General features: G+C 52.9%; 1 protein-coding gene across 1 annotated transcript; it reads right to left on the bottom strand.

The window, feature by feature from the left end:
- Positions 1-603: 603 nt before the first annotated feature.
- PRDX6 (peroxiredoxin 6) lies at positions 604-14,913 on the bottom strand. Its single transcript, XM_026123384.2, has 5 exons — positions 14,721-14,913; positions 10,106-10,262; positions 3,429-3,575; positions 2,656-2,802; positions 604-1,340 (listed from the first exon to the last, which is right to left on the bottom strand). Exons 1-5 carry the CDS (start codon positions 14,810-14,812, stop codon positions 1,209-1,211), a joined length of 675 nt encoding a protein of 224 aa, XP_025979169.1. The 5' UTR covers positions 14,813-14,913; the 3' UTR covers positions 604-1,208.
- Positions 14,914-14,940: the final 27 nt, after the last annotated feature.

Genomic DNA, 14,940 nt, shown 5'->3' with positions numbered 1-14,940 from the left:
AGATCGGGGGGTCTAAATGGGCTTTGGGACAAACAGGACCGGTACCTGGCAAATATTGGCCTCCGAGTGGCACAGCCTGGACTGGCGGTACTGGAGAGGCTGGGACGGCATGGCCCTGTGGGGCAGCTCCCACCGGCGACTGCCTCATCCTAGCTGAGGGGCTGCGGGGCCCGTGCCAGGAGCAGGATGGCTTTGGCTCACTGAGGGGCACAGGGCAGGCTTGCACCAGGCTTGGGGACCAGCTCCCAAGCTAATGTGGGGCTGAGGCCTTTAGGAATGGTCCGGTCCTGGGAAGGGGAGAGGCATTCCCGGCCTTGCCCCCATTGTGGACATCTCCCACCTTGTCCCCCAAGGCTCCTCTGTGAAACGGAGCAGTGTGGCTGCCCCGGGCCTGCTGCCTCACCTGGGACGATGTGCTTCACGGCAACCTGTGTTTCCCAAGTGCATTATTGAAAGAGCAATTACAAGGCCAGTCTGGGGCGCCGCCACCCACAGAGCAGCTGCACAGCCACAGCGAGCAAAGAAATCCTTCAGGGTGCCGGGGACGAAGTACTGATGCTGTCTGTGCATGCCAGCAGAGGCACAGATGAGGGATGCTGCACGTAGTACTGAAGAGTGCTTTATTTGCTCTATTCCCTCTTCCAGAAAAGCTGAAAACATCAGTCAACTTTCAGCAAAAGAAAGCAGTGAGAAAATTTGGCTCTGCAGCTCCTCCCCAACGCATGGGAACAGATAAAGGTGTTAATGAGTTAGTGATGGCTGCTCCTAAAGGCATGCAGCAGTCTGGAGCCCTCTAAGCTACCTGATGGGAGACCTGTGAACCCAGCAGGAAACCCCTCCAAGGCCTGGCTGCTGACCCCCACACTACTTGCTGTGCCTCCAGAACAAGCGTGGCCAGCACTGAACAGGAGCGACTACACAGCGCTGGCCCAGGAGCCCCAAAGAGCCTGTTGACCTTTTCCTTGCTGGGCTGAGTCAAAGCAAGAAAGCACTCAGGGTTTTAATTTGAGAAGATATGGGGGACAAAGGGGATGTGGAGGACTGGTTTAGTATTGGGATTTAACACCAGTGTGACACTATGAGGCTGCTGATCGTATGGCGTCAGGGAGGCAGGAGCCCTGGGCACGGGTGGCTCCAGGTGCTGCATCCAGGGAAGGCTCCCAACGCCGAACGACCCGCAGCCAAGCGTGGCGAATGCGCAGACCCGCTCACTCTGGCTGCGGCGTGTAACGCAGGTACTTCTTGCCCGACGGGAGGTCCTTGGTGAAGATTCCTTTGGGGAACAGCTTCTTTGCTTCGTCGTCGGGTAAGGAGGGAATGACCATGACACTGTCACCAGGCTGGGGAGCAAATGGGAACCATGAGAGCAGCAGAGGAACTGGCAGGCTTGGCTGCAGGTGGCACTTCCCTGCTGGCAGGTGATGTGTCACCTTCCCTGTGAATGCTCAGCCCCAGTGCCTCAGGCATGTCCCCTGCAGCTCTGTCCATAGGTGGTAGCGAGGACTGAGTGGGAGATGCACCAGGAGGTGTGGGCGATGCGGAAGGGGAGAGCTGCTCCACCTGCCAGCCCTCCCCATGGTACTGCCAAAGAAATGGGGAGCACGAGGAGGGGAGCTCAGCACGGGGTCTCTACAGCTCACCTGTGCTCCTTGCCGAGCAGGGCTCACAGCAAGGCCTGCGTCTGCTCATCTGTTCCTATTGTTGAGGTGCCCCTGGAAAGACAGCGCTTGGCCAGGCCGAGCCCCAGCGCTTCCCTGGGAGGAGGAGTGGTGGGTGAGCTGGCCCAAAACTGCTGACAGCTTATGCTGTGCTGGGGAAGCGGAAGGGGAACTGCCCACAGGAACCTCCTGATCATATGGAGTGGGCATTTGGGCCATTGCTTCTGAGAGCTTGGTCCTGCCTCATAACAGAAGTACTAGGTGCCTAGGACTTCTGGGGACCCAGTAGCAGCAGGTGTGTGTCCTCTGGCTCCAGACAAGCAGGCTTCTCTGGTAACAGCTCTCACAGCCAGCAGCAGGACAGGTCCAAGAGCTGAGCAGCCCTGCCAGGCCAGGGAAATGCTGGCGAGCTAAAGTGCGCTGCTTGTTCTTGCTTTTTATTGGCTGCCCAAACTATTTTTTGGAGTTTTAAATAACAATTTTGAACTGTAACGGCAGCTAAACAACTTCAGTTAGTTATCTTCCACAAGGCTCGGGCTTGGGTGTGTACCTGCCAGGCAAAGTGGGCCTGCGCCCACATTGGCCTTTCCTGTCACGAAGGGAGCAGAGCAGTGTGCCAGCCCGGGAACCAGCTACCCTGTGTTTACTGCTTTGTTGGTTTGTGGCACCGACTTTGAGTGGAGTTTGGTCTGGCAGCTGACACCCAGTAACGCTCTTCCTTATCATGGACAACAAGGGCAAGACCTGCCTTGCCCCAGAGCTCAAGTACTGATAGCCCGAAGGAACAGGCTCCCTATCTGCCAGCACCTGGGACCGAGGAGAGGGAAGGGAGGACTCTGGCTAACTCCTGACTGCAATGGCCCTGGAGCCTGTGCTGGGATCCAACTCAAATCCCAGGATCTCAGTACTTCCCCCCATGCTGCAGCCCGCCCAAGGGGCACCTCTATGTCACCCGCCTGCTGCAGTGCTGGGCTGCGGGCTCTGCTCCCCTCCTCACCTTCCAGTTCACAGGGGTAGCAACCTTCTTGTACGCCGTCAGCTGCAGGGAGTCCACCACTCTCAGGATCTCATCAAAGTTTCTCCCAGTGGTGGCTGGGTAGAGGATGGAGAGTTTCAGCTTCTTATCCGGGCCAAAAACAAACACCTGAGCACAGGGAGACAGGGTCAAGTTCCTGGGCACCCTCAGGGTCAAGCAGCGCGTGCATGTCCTACTGCTCTGCCGGATCTGCCCAGCCCTTCTGCTTCTCCCTCCCCCGGGAGGTGTCCTGCCAAGACCCTATTTGATCACAGGTCCTTGGGACAGTGGAGACACTGTGGTGAGTATCTCCTAGAACAACTAGTGCCCCCACCCTGGCACAGGGAACACGGTGTGTTTTCTGAGAGCTTGTTTCCAACATCAGGTTATTTCACTGTTTGAAACATTTCCTCCCCACCTCAATCCATGCCCCTTCTAACACAAGTGCTGGAGGGGAGAGGGAAAGTCCAGCATATCGAGGACTTACGGGATGTCCCCTCTCTGCCTAGACCGGCACAACCAAGATGAGCTGGTGGGAACAGCAGGACAGCTGTTCCCAGTGAGACAGGGCTGCGCCTAGCCTCTTCTTGCAGCACAGCCCAAGGATCTAGCCCAGGGAAGTCAACTCAGCTCCTGAGGATGGTCATGTCCATGCAGGTAGGCTGCCCCCGTCTCCATGCCCCAGACAGGGCAGGATGGTAGTTCATGCCTACTGCTGCAGTGCTCCAAGGCCAGAGCATGATCAGGGTACTCACCACACGGGCAGTCAGGGGTATGCCGTCCTTGTCCAGCTCGTCTGGGTCCAGCATGCCCAGCTGGACAGCAAGCTCCCGCTTGGCATCGGCAATGATGGGGAAGGGGAGTTTCTCCTCGGGCTGGTCCCCATTGTATGCGTTGATGTCCTGCAGAGAGAAGCCATCAGCATGCTCATGCTCCCCATCTTGGGTGCCGTCATGCTGGGGACAGAGGCCAAGCAGGCAGCCCTCCAAGCAGGCTGAATGTGTGTGGGGCAGGCTCTGGCAGTGTCATGCAGTCTTTAACTGCTATATTGGTATGGGTGGATGCCTCGCCTGCTCCTTTACCCTAGCTGTGCTCTGATGTGTGCCAGACCTGCTCCTGTGCACAGCACCTCCTCCCTCTACACACTGATGCCAGGACTGACACCTTCCCGTGCTGTGTCCCTGCTGCCATGGCACCTGCGGAGGGGCTGCACAGCCAGGGGCCCATAGCCTTCCATGAAGTTTCTAGCTTTCCAGAAACAGGGCAACAAACAAGACACCTGCATGCCAGGTTGCTCACCCTCTGGAATTGCCTGTGGCCCATCTTCGCCTGGGCACACAGAAGTAGGAAAAGTCCTGCCTGTGCCGGTGACATGGGGATTTACCCACCTTGCTCTGAGAATGGAGGTCCCTCTTTGAGCCCTCTCCCAGAAAATGAGCCAGCATGACCGACAGATGTGTCAATATAGCATCTGAATCGGACTGTACTCTTAAAGAAGAGTTTTCCTAGTGGTAGGGCAAACCAGTGACTCTAGAGCTAACAAAGCTCGCATGTCAAACACTTCACAGGTTTTGTGGGAGGGGGCCAGCTCTATTCAGCAAGTCACTTCTACCTTACCTAAAGGCTCTTGAAAATGCAGTGAAAATCTGAGTGCATATGCTGGGTTGCAGCATGATTTTTTCAACAGTATCTGGGAACAGGAGAGAAAACAACCATCATCTTCAACAGCTGCCTACACTCCCCCCTCATGACCTCAGTCTATGAGGTTGCTCCCTATGCTAGTCCAAACTTGGTCTGTATTACAGGGAATCTGTATTTTTAACCTCCCTGAAACTGGTCTGGATTTGGCCAAAACATTCAAGTTTTCCTTATAATCTGGGGCAACTCCTGTATGGATCAGGCTGAGCCACAGCAGGGCTAGGAGTAGCCTGCTCAAGGCAGCACAAGCAGAGCAGCTGGCAGCATTAAAGCAAGTGTGAATTCAAGGTCACTGCCCCAGAACAGAGCTTTCTTTTCTTTCCATTCTCATTTTGCTACAAGGGAACAAACCCAACTCCAGTGCTGACATAAGCCTCCCCCACAGCACTGCGGTGCACAGTTACTGACTGAGCTGGCAATGAGAGCGTACAATTCTCTGCCTCCCTCAGGCTTTGAAGGTAGGGGAACAGGCTGGCCCGTGCTCAGGGGGAACACAGGGAGGGAAGGGTTGGAAATGCTGCCCTTTGGCACTGCCAACTGCTCTTAGATCGTGCCAGAGGCAGCAAGGCCAGGCAGGCCCAGCGCTGGTCCTCAGCCCTCCCAGGCTGATGGTAGTGACACAGGGAGCTGTAACCCTGCCCTGGTGAGCACTGGCTGCTCAGGATGCTGCAAGCAGGTCAGAGGGTGCACACGTAGCAGGATGTTTCCTTTACAGCTTTTCTCTTCACCTGCTGCCGCCTCAGAGCCTTCACAAGTCAGCACTACACTGCCAAGAGGGGCTGTTCATCTCGGCTTGGGTGTGTGCCTTTCCCAGTAGAGTCCTGTGTGACAGCAGTACGTACACCCATCTTTACAGAGCCAGCTGAGGCCAGGAACATGTTTCTGCTTGCCACAACTAGAAGCCCTTTCCTCGTAGCCACAGAGACAGCCAGCTGGGCACTGAGGACAGGCGCAGGACATCTCCCCCCTGCCTTGAACACTGAAAAATGCCTTAGGAGGAGTTCCTTGGCTGATGCTGCGATGTGTCCACTCTCTCACTCTTTCTACATCCCCAGAAGGTCTCTGAACTCCGCTGGAGCATAATGTTCATGGACAGACTGTTTTTGCAACTTATACTCATGAATTTTAGTGAGGGCTCATCCTGTCTTGTGTTCAACAAAGTGGAAAGCAGAGGCAGAAACAAGTGACTCCAGCAAGCCAGTGACGTGGGAGGTACCTCGCTCTATACAGGCCTCTTGAATGAGTGAGAATCAGCTACTGGAACAAGCATGGGAAGCTCTGCAAAAGCTCAGTGACCAGATCAAGTCTTGCAGGAGCAGGAGTCTCTCTCTACCTCAAGCTGAATTGGTTTCTTCTTCTTCAAAGATAACCCGACTTTCCTTCGCTTTTGCTCCCCATTCCCTGCAAGCGTTGGCCAGTGTGTGTTGGCTGCATCGTGCCTACTGGCTTGAACCCTGTGAGCAGAATGTCGCTGGGATGCGCTCTCAGATTTTCTGACTTCATTTCTCCTAACTCACCTCCTTGAAGAGTTGCAAGAAGAAATCTTGTACCAGGACAGGACGCTACTCTTTGGAAATGTGCAGTATTGCACTTTGCTGTTAAATTGCAACAGTCAAAGTCCTGAGACTTACTACAGAGCCGTTCTTACAGGCTGCAGGCATGAGGGTGGTTTAATGAGCAAAGAAGAGCTGCTGTGAACTTCTACCTAAAGTTGCACAGTTTGATGAGTTCAGTCAGGATTTAAAAAAATTGTTTGGCAATCTCAGTTCAGCTAGCTGAGACAACTGTTTGTAAAAGCATCTGCTGCCCTTCAGCTGCGTAAGAGAAACGGGAAAAGACTCTCATATGATGCATGTCCTGCCCAAAGCAGAAGTCTTGCTCCTTCCCACAGCCAGACCGCTTACCCACATGATAACACTGCAAAGAGAATCATCAGTCATAGATTTAAAGGAATAAAGGTTTTCTCCATGGGTGTTCAGCACCATATCCTCCTTCTCAGCACTATGCCCTCCAAGTGACAATTCATCCTCAGGATTTCTATATCACAAGTCACAGGTCTATCTGAAAAAATCTCTTTTGCTTGGAGCAGTTTAAGTTGCCCAGAAACAACCTTTATTGCTGCAGCACTCTTGATGGTACACTGAAAGGTGAGAAAGTGGAAACAAGTCCTTTGCATAAAGCTCTGCTCTAGGATGGAGAGCACTTCCAAAAAGCAATAATCAAATCCTTCTGATTATAACTTGTTCCAAAATGCACGTAACTTCAGCCAGGGGATCTCTGTACAAAACAGCATCTTAAACCCTACCCTCTTGTGCAACAGGACACCAAGAGTCATTCACTTCCCTACAAACTATTTTTCTTTACAGAGTCCAAGCTGAAACCAGACACTGCAGGGGAGATTTACTCACCCCTGACTCACGGAGGCAAAAGGCGCTGGTGACTAAAAAGAACATCGAAACCTCCTCCGACATGAGCAACACATGCCAATCACCCCTGCAGCGACTGCTGGGCTCAGGGGAGAACACGAGCTCTCTACGCGCCACAGACCAGGTACCCCTGCCCCTGGTGCAGATGCCCTGGCTAATCCTGCCTAAGGAGCTTGTGCATTCAGCCAAGCCTTAGAGAAGCAGTGCATGGACTGGGAAGGCTGAGAAAGCTGGACCAAGCTCCTGAGCCTTGGCTAGAGATGGCTAAGAACAGTGACATCTTTTGCCGGGAAAGCACGAATGGGAAAAGTGATGTGACAGCTATTGGTCACGCTGTAGTCTACAAGCCTGCTTGTTGCTGCTAGATGAGCTGTCCCTGCCTAGTTTATCTCCTTTCCTATCTGCTCACTGAAATTTGGCAGCAAGGAAAGCAGAGGTTTCTCTGTTTCATGCAGAATTTTAGCCATCCAGTCCTTGCTGCCCATTTGCTTTCTTGCAGGCTGTGCTCTAGATGAAAACAGCTTCTTCCTCTCAGTACTGTTAGTAGCTTCATCCAAAGAGGAAGTGTGGCTGTATACAGGAATGTTGCACGGAGGTCTAACCGTTTGCCAAAAGCTTTGCTTGACTCAAGGACTTCTTTCTAGGTTAAGATCTAGTGAGGGAAGCTGCAGTTTTTCCATCTCAAGCTAGCATTTAATGCAGACTGCTTTTGTCCAGACAGGCATCGGCTGCTAGGTCTTGGTATCTCCATTCAAGCTCTTTTTTCTCCGTGGCTGGGCAGAACCTTTGGGGCATTGCCTGTGGTCTCAGACTTGCAGCAGGCTTTACAGGTTGCCTTCCTAGTTCTTTTCTTTGGCTCTCTGCATTATTTCAAGTTCTTCTCTGCTTTGTCAAGGACCTCTCTTTGTTGCACACGTTTGAAATGCTAAGTTAATGAATGAGATTGGAGTCATCCTATGGTTTTCTGCATGAAATGCAACTGTTTGACAGTTTAGAGGTCCTCCCTTCACCTTTCCCTGTACAGCCCTGCAAGGCAGGCATACTGCCCAGCCAACCTCCAAAGCAGCACTGGGGAAGCCTTCGTCTTCCACTCTTGTTAACCAGATGGCAGAGCTGTCACCAGGGAAAGGATCACATTTATGGCTCAGATCTAAGAGCAGAGCAATTGCCCCCTTGTCCTCCCTTAGCCCTGTGATGCACACTTGCTGACTTCATTGCTCCTCCAACCTTCCCATGCCGCTCATGATGTTGCAGCCTGGCACGTACTCCCATTCCCAAGTGGAAGAGCCACAGTCTCTTTGTGCTGAAGCTGTTCCAAACATTTGAGCAGCCTATTTCCCCCTCCGCTGCATGCATGCTGCATCCAAACCTTTCCTTGTTCCCCTGTAGTCTGTGAGATGGGCAACTTCAAACACAGGCTGCATGAGAGAGTCAAATCTGCTACGGATTTATCCACACCAGTTTTTAACTTTTGCTCCGGCTGCGTTTAAGTGTTCTCCTTTTGACAGATACTGAGCTGACATGTCTATGCTACTGTCTCCGAGGCCTCTCCCTTCCCTGAGGGAAAGTTCACCACTGTGATGCACAGCTCATGCTGTTGCCCTCTGCTTTCCTCTGCAATTGTCCTGGAAGGTTTTCCAAACCTGCTGTTCCGTCTCCCATCAGTCAGCATTGCGAAGCTGTTCAGCAACTCCTGGTTTTACCTGAGGCCATGCTGAATAATCCTGTAGCGTCAGCAAACTCAGCTCATTGTTCACCTCTTTTCTGGATCATCTGAGTATGCTGAACCATACACATCCCTGCAGACCCTCAGGGGAGCTGCATGCTGCCTTCCCTCCCTCGAAACAAATGATCACTTCCTCCTATCTCCCAAAAAGAATGGACAGGAAAGCCTTCCTTTCACAGTTGATTTCATTCAAGATTCTTGGAAATTCAAGGATTTTATAGTCAGCAATATCCCTACAGTCCCTCCACAGGCTCTAACAAACTGGGAGATGAGATTCCCTTACCAAAGCCAAGCCAAAACCTTCTGTTACACTTAATGGAACATATCTGCTAATTCAGCTGGTGGTTTTGGCCAGTTTGACCAATGCAGAAATCTGATTTATTGGTGTGGGTTTTGTATGTTTTCCCCAGGCCCTTCTGAGACCTGGCATCACATGTGCCATGCTCCATTCAGGTACAAAGGCCAATTTAAGCAATAGAGAGTAACTGGGCAATTTCTACAGCAAGTCAAACATGAACTCTCAGACATGAAGTAATGTTTGAGTGGGGAAGTTGCTCACTTTTACCACCTCTTATTACACACAATCATCACTAGCCCCCTGCAAATCACATGACAATGTTCCTAAGTTCAAGAGTTAACAAAGAGGCTGATAATTCACCTAGGTTTTTTGTGCTCTGACCTTATCTTTCTGAAATGCTCATCTTGCACCCCTGTCACCTGTCAGTCCTGGAGTCAGACTCCTTGGCAGCACACCATTGCTGAGGCTCCATTTTAAGTTTTTCATTAGTCTCTTTTTTGTTCCTTTAGCAAGTTATTTTGTTGTCATTTTTTCCCCCTTACTGTGGTTTTATATTTAACATGCTCCTAGTTGTGGTTTTATGTTTAACATGCCCCTATTTATTCTTTTTTTCTCTCCTCCCTGCCCGGACATGAACTGCACCCTTTGAAGCTATTCAGTTCTCATGCCTTTACTTTTCTGTTTTACTGCAGAGGTTTATTTTAGGGTGTGTGGATAGACTACCTTCCTCTGAGCTTTTGACACTGCCTCATACACCTTGCATGCATTTTACTCTTTTTGGTGTTTGACAGGAGAGGTGTAATAGCACTTTCTTCTTGTTTCAAAGCATCAGTGCACAGCGAGTCTGCAGTACTCACTGACACACTTGGTTCACTTAACTGAACTTTAAACCAGTCCTAACGGGTGTACGTTGGTGTTTGTACCCCGGTGAGTTTCCAACGTGCCTGTCACAAAAGGACAGCCAGGAGCATTACTTTGTATGTCTTGCTTTCCTGACCTGTTAGCTGCACAGAAAGAAACGCACATGCTTGGGCCAACTTTTGGAAGGCTCCATGAAAATGAAGTATCTGTGCAGACCTCTCACTACTGTTCCTGTTTTGAATTTTAGCATCCCCTATCCTGCATGCTTTGGGATTCAAATATCTTATAATGTTATCCTCAGGAGATGTGTAATTCCAAGCCTGGGCTCATCTCTGTGTGGACCTTTCCTCTGGTCTTTCGTGTGAATGCTCCTCTGCTGTAAGGCAGCTGCACAAGCTTCTCTCGCCTCCCCGTGCCCCATACCTTGCTCCAGGAGAGGTGGTCTTCAACGCTGTCAATGGAGAGGGCGATCATCTTCACGTTGCGCTTGCTGAACTCTGGTGCTAGCTTCGCTGCCTGGCCAAGCTCCGTGGTGCAAACGGGCGTGAAGTCCCGGGGGTGAGAGAAGAGGATGCCCCATCTGAAAGAAGAGGGCAAGCGACAGCATTAGGGTGAGCTGTCATTCCGATTCACAGTGTGGACAAAGAGCTGTACATACTGTGTTGGACAGAGGCCAAATGCAGCAGCTAAGGGAACAGCTCGTCTCCCTGCTAAGTGGAGAAGGAAATCTTGTCCCGGGAACTCCTTCTTCCCTAGCACTGGAAGCCTTCACAAGAGAAGCCGCATTCATGGTGCTCTGAGGAACTCCAGCCTCACAACCCCTCTCTTCCCTCCTACCCAAGAGATGATGGAATAGCCCACATTTCCTAAAGCGGAGAAGGACACGATGCCACGTGAGCAAAGTCTGTGAGAGCTATGTGTTTGCGCCATACCCCAGAGACCACAGAGATGCCAGCCTGCAGGCCATGCTATTGCAAAGATCGTTGCTGGTTTATAAAGCTCATATTTACTATGCTATACACCGCATAAATCACCATGAGGAAAAATACCCATTTATATCGTGCAACTTAAAGGAACAACACAGGACCAAACTTTAACCCAACTGCTGGTGTGAACTTCCAAATGTACTTCAGTAAAAATTAAGAATTAATGAAGTAAGAGGGGTGCTAGGAGTCAACATTACATTACGGCTGCAGTTTTAACAATACTGCCACCTTGCTATTGCCCAGCACTTGCCATCATGGATTTCTTAGGCTTTACAAAGCAGGTGAATACCATTCATCCCATTTTACAGATGAGGAAACTGAGGCACAGAGAAAGGCAGCAATATGGCACAGCAGGCCAGCAACCAGACAGAACAGGACTTGTGTCTACCAGGCCTCTGATCACAACACCATGGGGTTTATGACAGAACAGCTCATAACTCTCAGGAGTTTCCAAAGGCTAATCCAAGGCCAGGCCCCAGCACTTAAAAATTTCTGCCCAGGAATTGCATCATTCCTACGTTAACTTAGCCAATGTTTACAGGTCTTACTGCACAGCTTGTCACCCCTGGCCCCCAGTGGTCAGTAAATACAGCTGTTTGTCATAGCAGTTGAAGCAAGTCCTGCCTTAGTGGTTTGCGAACAGAGCCAGAGGGATGAAGCAAGGCACCCTGCAGCTCTGACAGAGCTGTGCAATTACCATAGCTCTTAATGAAGTTAAGGGGCAGCTACCCAGTCACTGGTGTTACAATGTGTCTTACACAATATTATGCTACTTGAATAAAAAGGCAGCAAACTGCTGAGTAGATGCTGGCCAAGAAGCCTGCTATGTGTATGATTAGGCTGGAACAGCCTGTTTTAAAAAATCCTGCAAGCAACACCTTATTTTCTCATTTAAGCTAACAAGTTTCCTTTTACCTGGTTTGCCCAACTCATCAATGCTGAAAGGAGAGGACTCAAAACGCTGCATTAAGGGTGCCAAGCCCTGCAGCCAGCGCGTCCCAGCAGCGCTGTGCCAGACCCCTCCTGTCTGTGCCAGAAACGGAGCAACAGGCTTTGCAGGACATCGTGCCTGAAGGTATGTGGCTTTGCATGTCAGGCTCAAACAGGATCGGAGACCTTTGCCACGGCTTGACTACACGTCTTCACATGTACATGGGCTCACTCACAAAGGATGTACGTGACACCTGAGCTGATCCCCAGGACTGGCCTGGACTCATATGCTGTTCCAGCTATTCCAGCAGGTCTGGCTTTGCTCCATGCTCAGGCTCATCAGACAGCCATTTTACTGGAGCGGGCATCCAGGTTTTCAGAGTACCTCCTCCCTCTCTTCCAGGGCTCAGCCCACCCGCAGCGGAGCCCACACGAGGGGAGAGGCATCCTTGCTGCAAACCTCTGCTTGTCCTGCCTGCCTTGTGAGGCAGAGCTCAGCTCTGCTCCAACAGGCATCTCTGTTGACACCCAGACCAAGCGTCATCCCCAGGGGACAGGACACGCAGCTTAGAGGTCAACATGGATCATTGTCGCCAAGTCTAACATATCACGCCTCTCACGCTTGCTGAGACCAGCAACTCCCTCCAGTGATGCAGCAAATGCTGTTAGCATGGCTCTACCCTCTCAGAGGAGCCTGTACCTGCCTCACCACTGGCTGCCCCTGCAATATCCCAGTGTCCGACTGCCCAGCACATAAGCGTGGTGGCCTCCCTAGCCTCAAAGCGCAGGCATTGAGAGGGCTGCCACAAACATCGTCCAAAAAGACCGTGGCAGAGACTGGCAGAGGCGTGCCTCCTTATTCCAGTCACGCTGCCTGTGGGCTGAGGCTGATCTGCACACAGTGTACAAGGCCACGCTCGTTCATGCCTCCCATCCAGGACCGAGCATAGCTGACACACTGCCGAAATCCATTCTCTCGTTTATCTGCCTTAAAAAGCACAGGCTGACACTGTGATCAAATCACGGGTTTCGAAACCTGTAGGAAATCCTTTGCTTCCACACAGGCTACAGCAGCTCATTTCGGAGGCATGCTGACTCCTTGCCCTGACAACAAGCCAAACCCGCAAGGCCCAGCTTTCCAACTGCAGAATAAAAACAGCTCCTTGGGAGCATGTGTCCTACATTGCTATTCAGACTGAAGGGTAAACAGCCTTTTCTTCCTGGGGACAGTGTTAGGGTCACCCCCCCCCCCCCCAAATCATCCACTCCATCCATACTGAGCTGTCCCTGCTCATGAGGGACAGTTTAGAGTCTAGGTGTGTTTCACCAAGGAAGGACTTCACTCATCCTGATTGCAGGCCATGAAAGCGTTGAATGAGAGCAATGTTATTACGGGGATGCTCCCTGCACACAGAATAGCGGCCAAACCCTTGGAGGAAGATCTTACAGAACTTCCTTATTACACTTCTAGAAATTAAAAAGCCTGTTTGGCTTTTCAGCATTCAGCTGCAGCACTTGGGAGCCAAAAGAATGACACATGACTGAAAAGGAGAGCGGTACTCTCCCTCTGCTCAGGCATGGGCAGCCACAGTGCCGCCACGGTGAGAGCAGCGCGCAGGACAGTCACATAGCTTCACCATGACTTGCACAGTGCAGGTCCACAGGTTTGACCCAGGCACTATCAATATGGACCTGCCCAGAGTCCTCCCAGAGAAGGTGTTTCTTGTTCAGGGAGCATAGGTTGTCCTAGCTAATGGTGGAATTGGTCACAGTGCTTAAAGCAGTGGGTCTATAATTTGGCAGACAGCTTCATGGAGGCAAGCCACAGCCAGCCTTCTGATTCAAGATCTACCTTCACTCCAGCCAGATTTGCTCTTTCTGAGCTAGACGGCTGAAGCAGAGATCACGAAAGTTAATAAACGTTAGCAAAAAGGAAACAGCAAAGGGCTTGGATTATGTAAATGAGATCATGGGAACTTATTACTTATCCAGGATAGACTGAGAACAAGATTTTGAAGCCCTCCCTGCCAGACTCCTTGGGAACATTCACCATGTGATCTGGGGAAACAGATGGGTTTTTGTTCAAAATCTCATCTTTCCCTTCTGTGCACAGAAGAGAAATGGGTGGGCTGGCATCTCCCTGGCCAACGAGTGGGACGACAAGGGTCCGCAGGGGAGCGAACTCCTGTTTGGGGCTCCGATGCAGCAGCCCTATGGGACGGTGCTTCATCTCCCACTGCCTGCGGCTGTGCGCACAGGGGGAGACAGACCAGCTCCCTCCTCCCCCCGATGTCCAGTAGTGGTGAAGGGGGCTGAAAGAGCGCAGAGCCGGGGCGCTTGGCCCACCCGGGCTGGTTTTACAGATGGGATCTTCTGCTCCCCTTCTCATTCGTTTTCACCTTTGCGAGCTCTGCTCCAGCCCAGCTGAGAGGGTCCTGGCGGTCCCAGCTCCTGGTGTGCCACCCTCCCCCGTGGCTGGCACAGCCCACGGGGGCCTGGAGCCCTCCGGGGATCCCAATCCTGGGGATCCCAATCCTGGGGGCTCCTGGGGTCCTGGGGCACCCAATTCCAGAGAGCTCCTAGGGATCCCAATCCTGGGGATCCCAATTCTGGGGGGTCCTGGGGTCCTGGGGCACCCAATGCCAGAGAGCTCCTGGGGATCCTAGTCCCGGAGAGCTCCTGGGCATCTTGATCCCGGAGGGCTCCTGGGGATCCCGAGGCACCCAATCTCAGAGGGCTCCTGGGGATCCCGATCCTGGGGGGATCCTGGGGCACCGGATTCTGGAGAGCTCCAGGGGATCCCGATCCCGGAGCCCCCAGGGGATCCCGAGGCACCCAACCCAGGAGGCTCCCGGGGTCCCGGGGCACCCGATCCCGGAGAGCTCCGGGGATCCTAACGCTGGGGGATCCCGACCCCGGGGGGCGGGGGGGGCTCGCGGCCCACAGGCTCCGCGGTTCCCGGTGACGGCGGGCACAGGGGTCCCCCACAGGCAGCCAGCCCGGTCCTGGCCGGCACCGGGGACCGAGGTGGCGGTGCCCGCGCCCTCCCGGGGGTCCCGTCCCGGGGTGGGGGTTCCCCCTCCCTCCCCGCGGCGCTGCCCCGCCCCGGGCCCGGTGCTCACGAGTCGCCCAGGAAGTCGTGGAAGCGGATGCGGCCCTGCGTGGTGTCCGCCTCGAAGTTGGGCGCCTCGTCGCCCAGCAGCAGGCCCGGCATGGCTGCGGCGCGGCACGGCACGGCGCGGTGTGGCGCGCACGGCACGGCGCGGTGTGGCCCCCACGATCCGGCGGGGACGGGGGCGGGGGCGGGGCCTGGCGCCTGCGCCTGAGCGCTGCCACGCCCCC

This window comes from Dromaius novaehollandiae, chromosome 8, assembly GCF_036370855.1.
Source record: "Dromaius novaehollandiae isolate bDroNov1 chromosome 8, bDroNov1.hap1, whole genome shotgun sequence".
Classification (NCBI taxonomy): Eukaryota; Metazoa; Chordata; class Aves; order Casuariiformes; family Dromaiidae; genus Dromaius; species Dromaius novaehollandiae.
The sequence above is the reverse complement of the archived record's forward strand: the minus strand, read 5'-3'. Positions and strand labels throughout refer to the sequence as shown.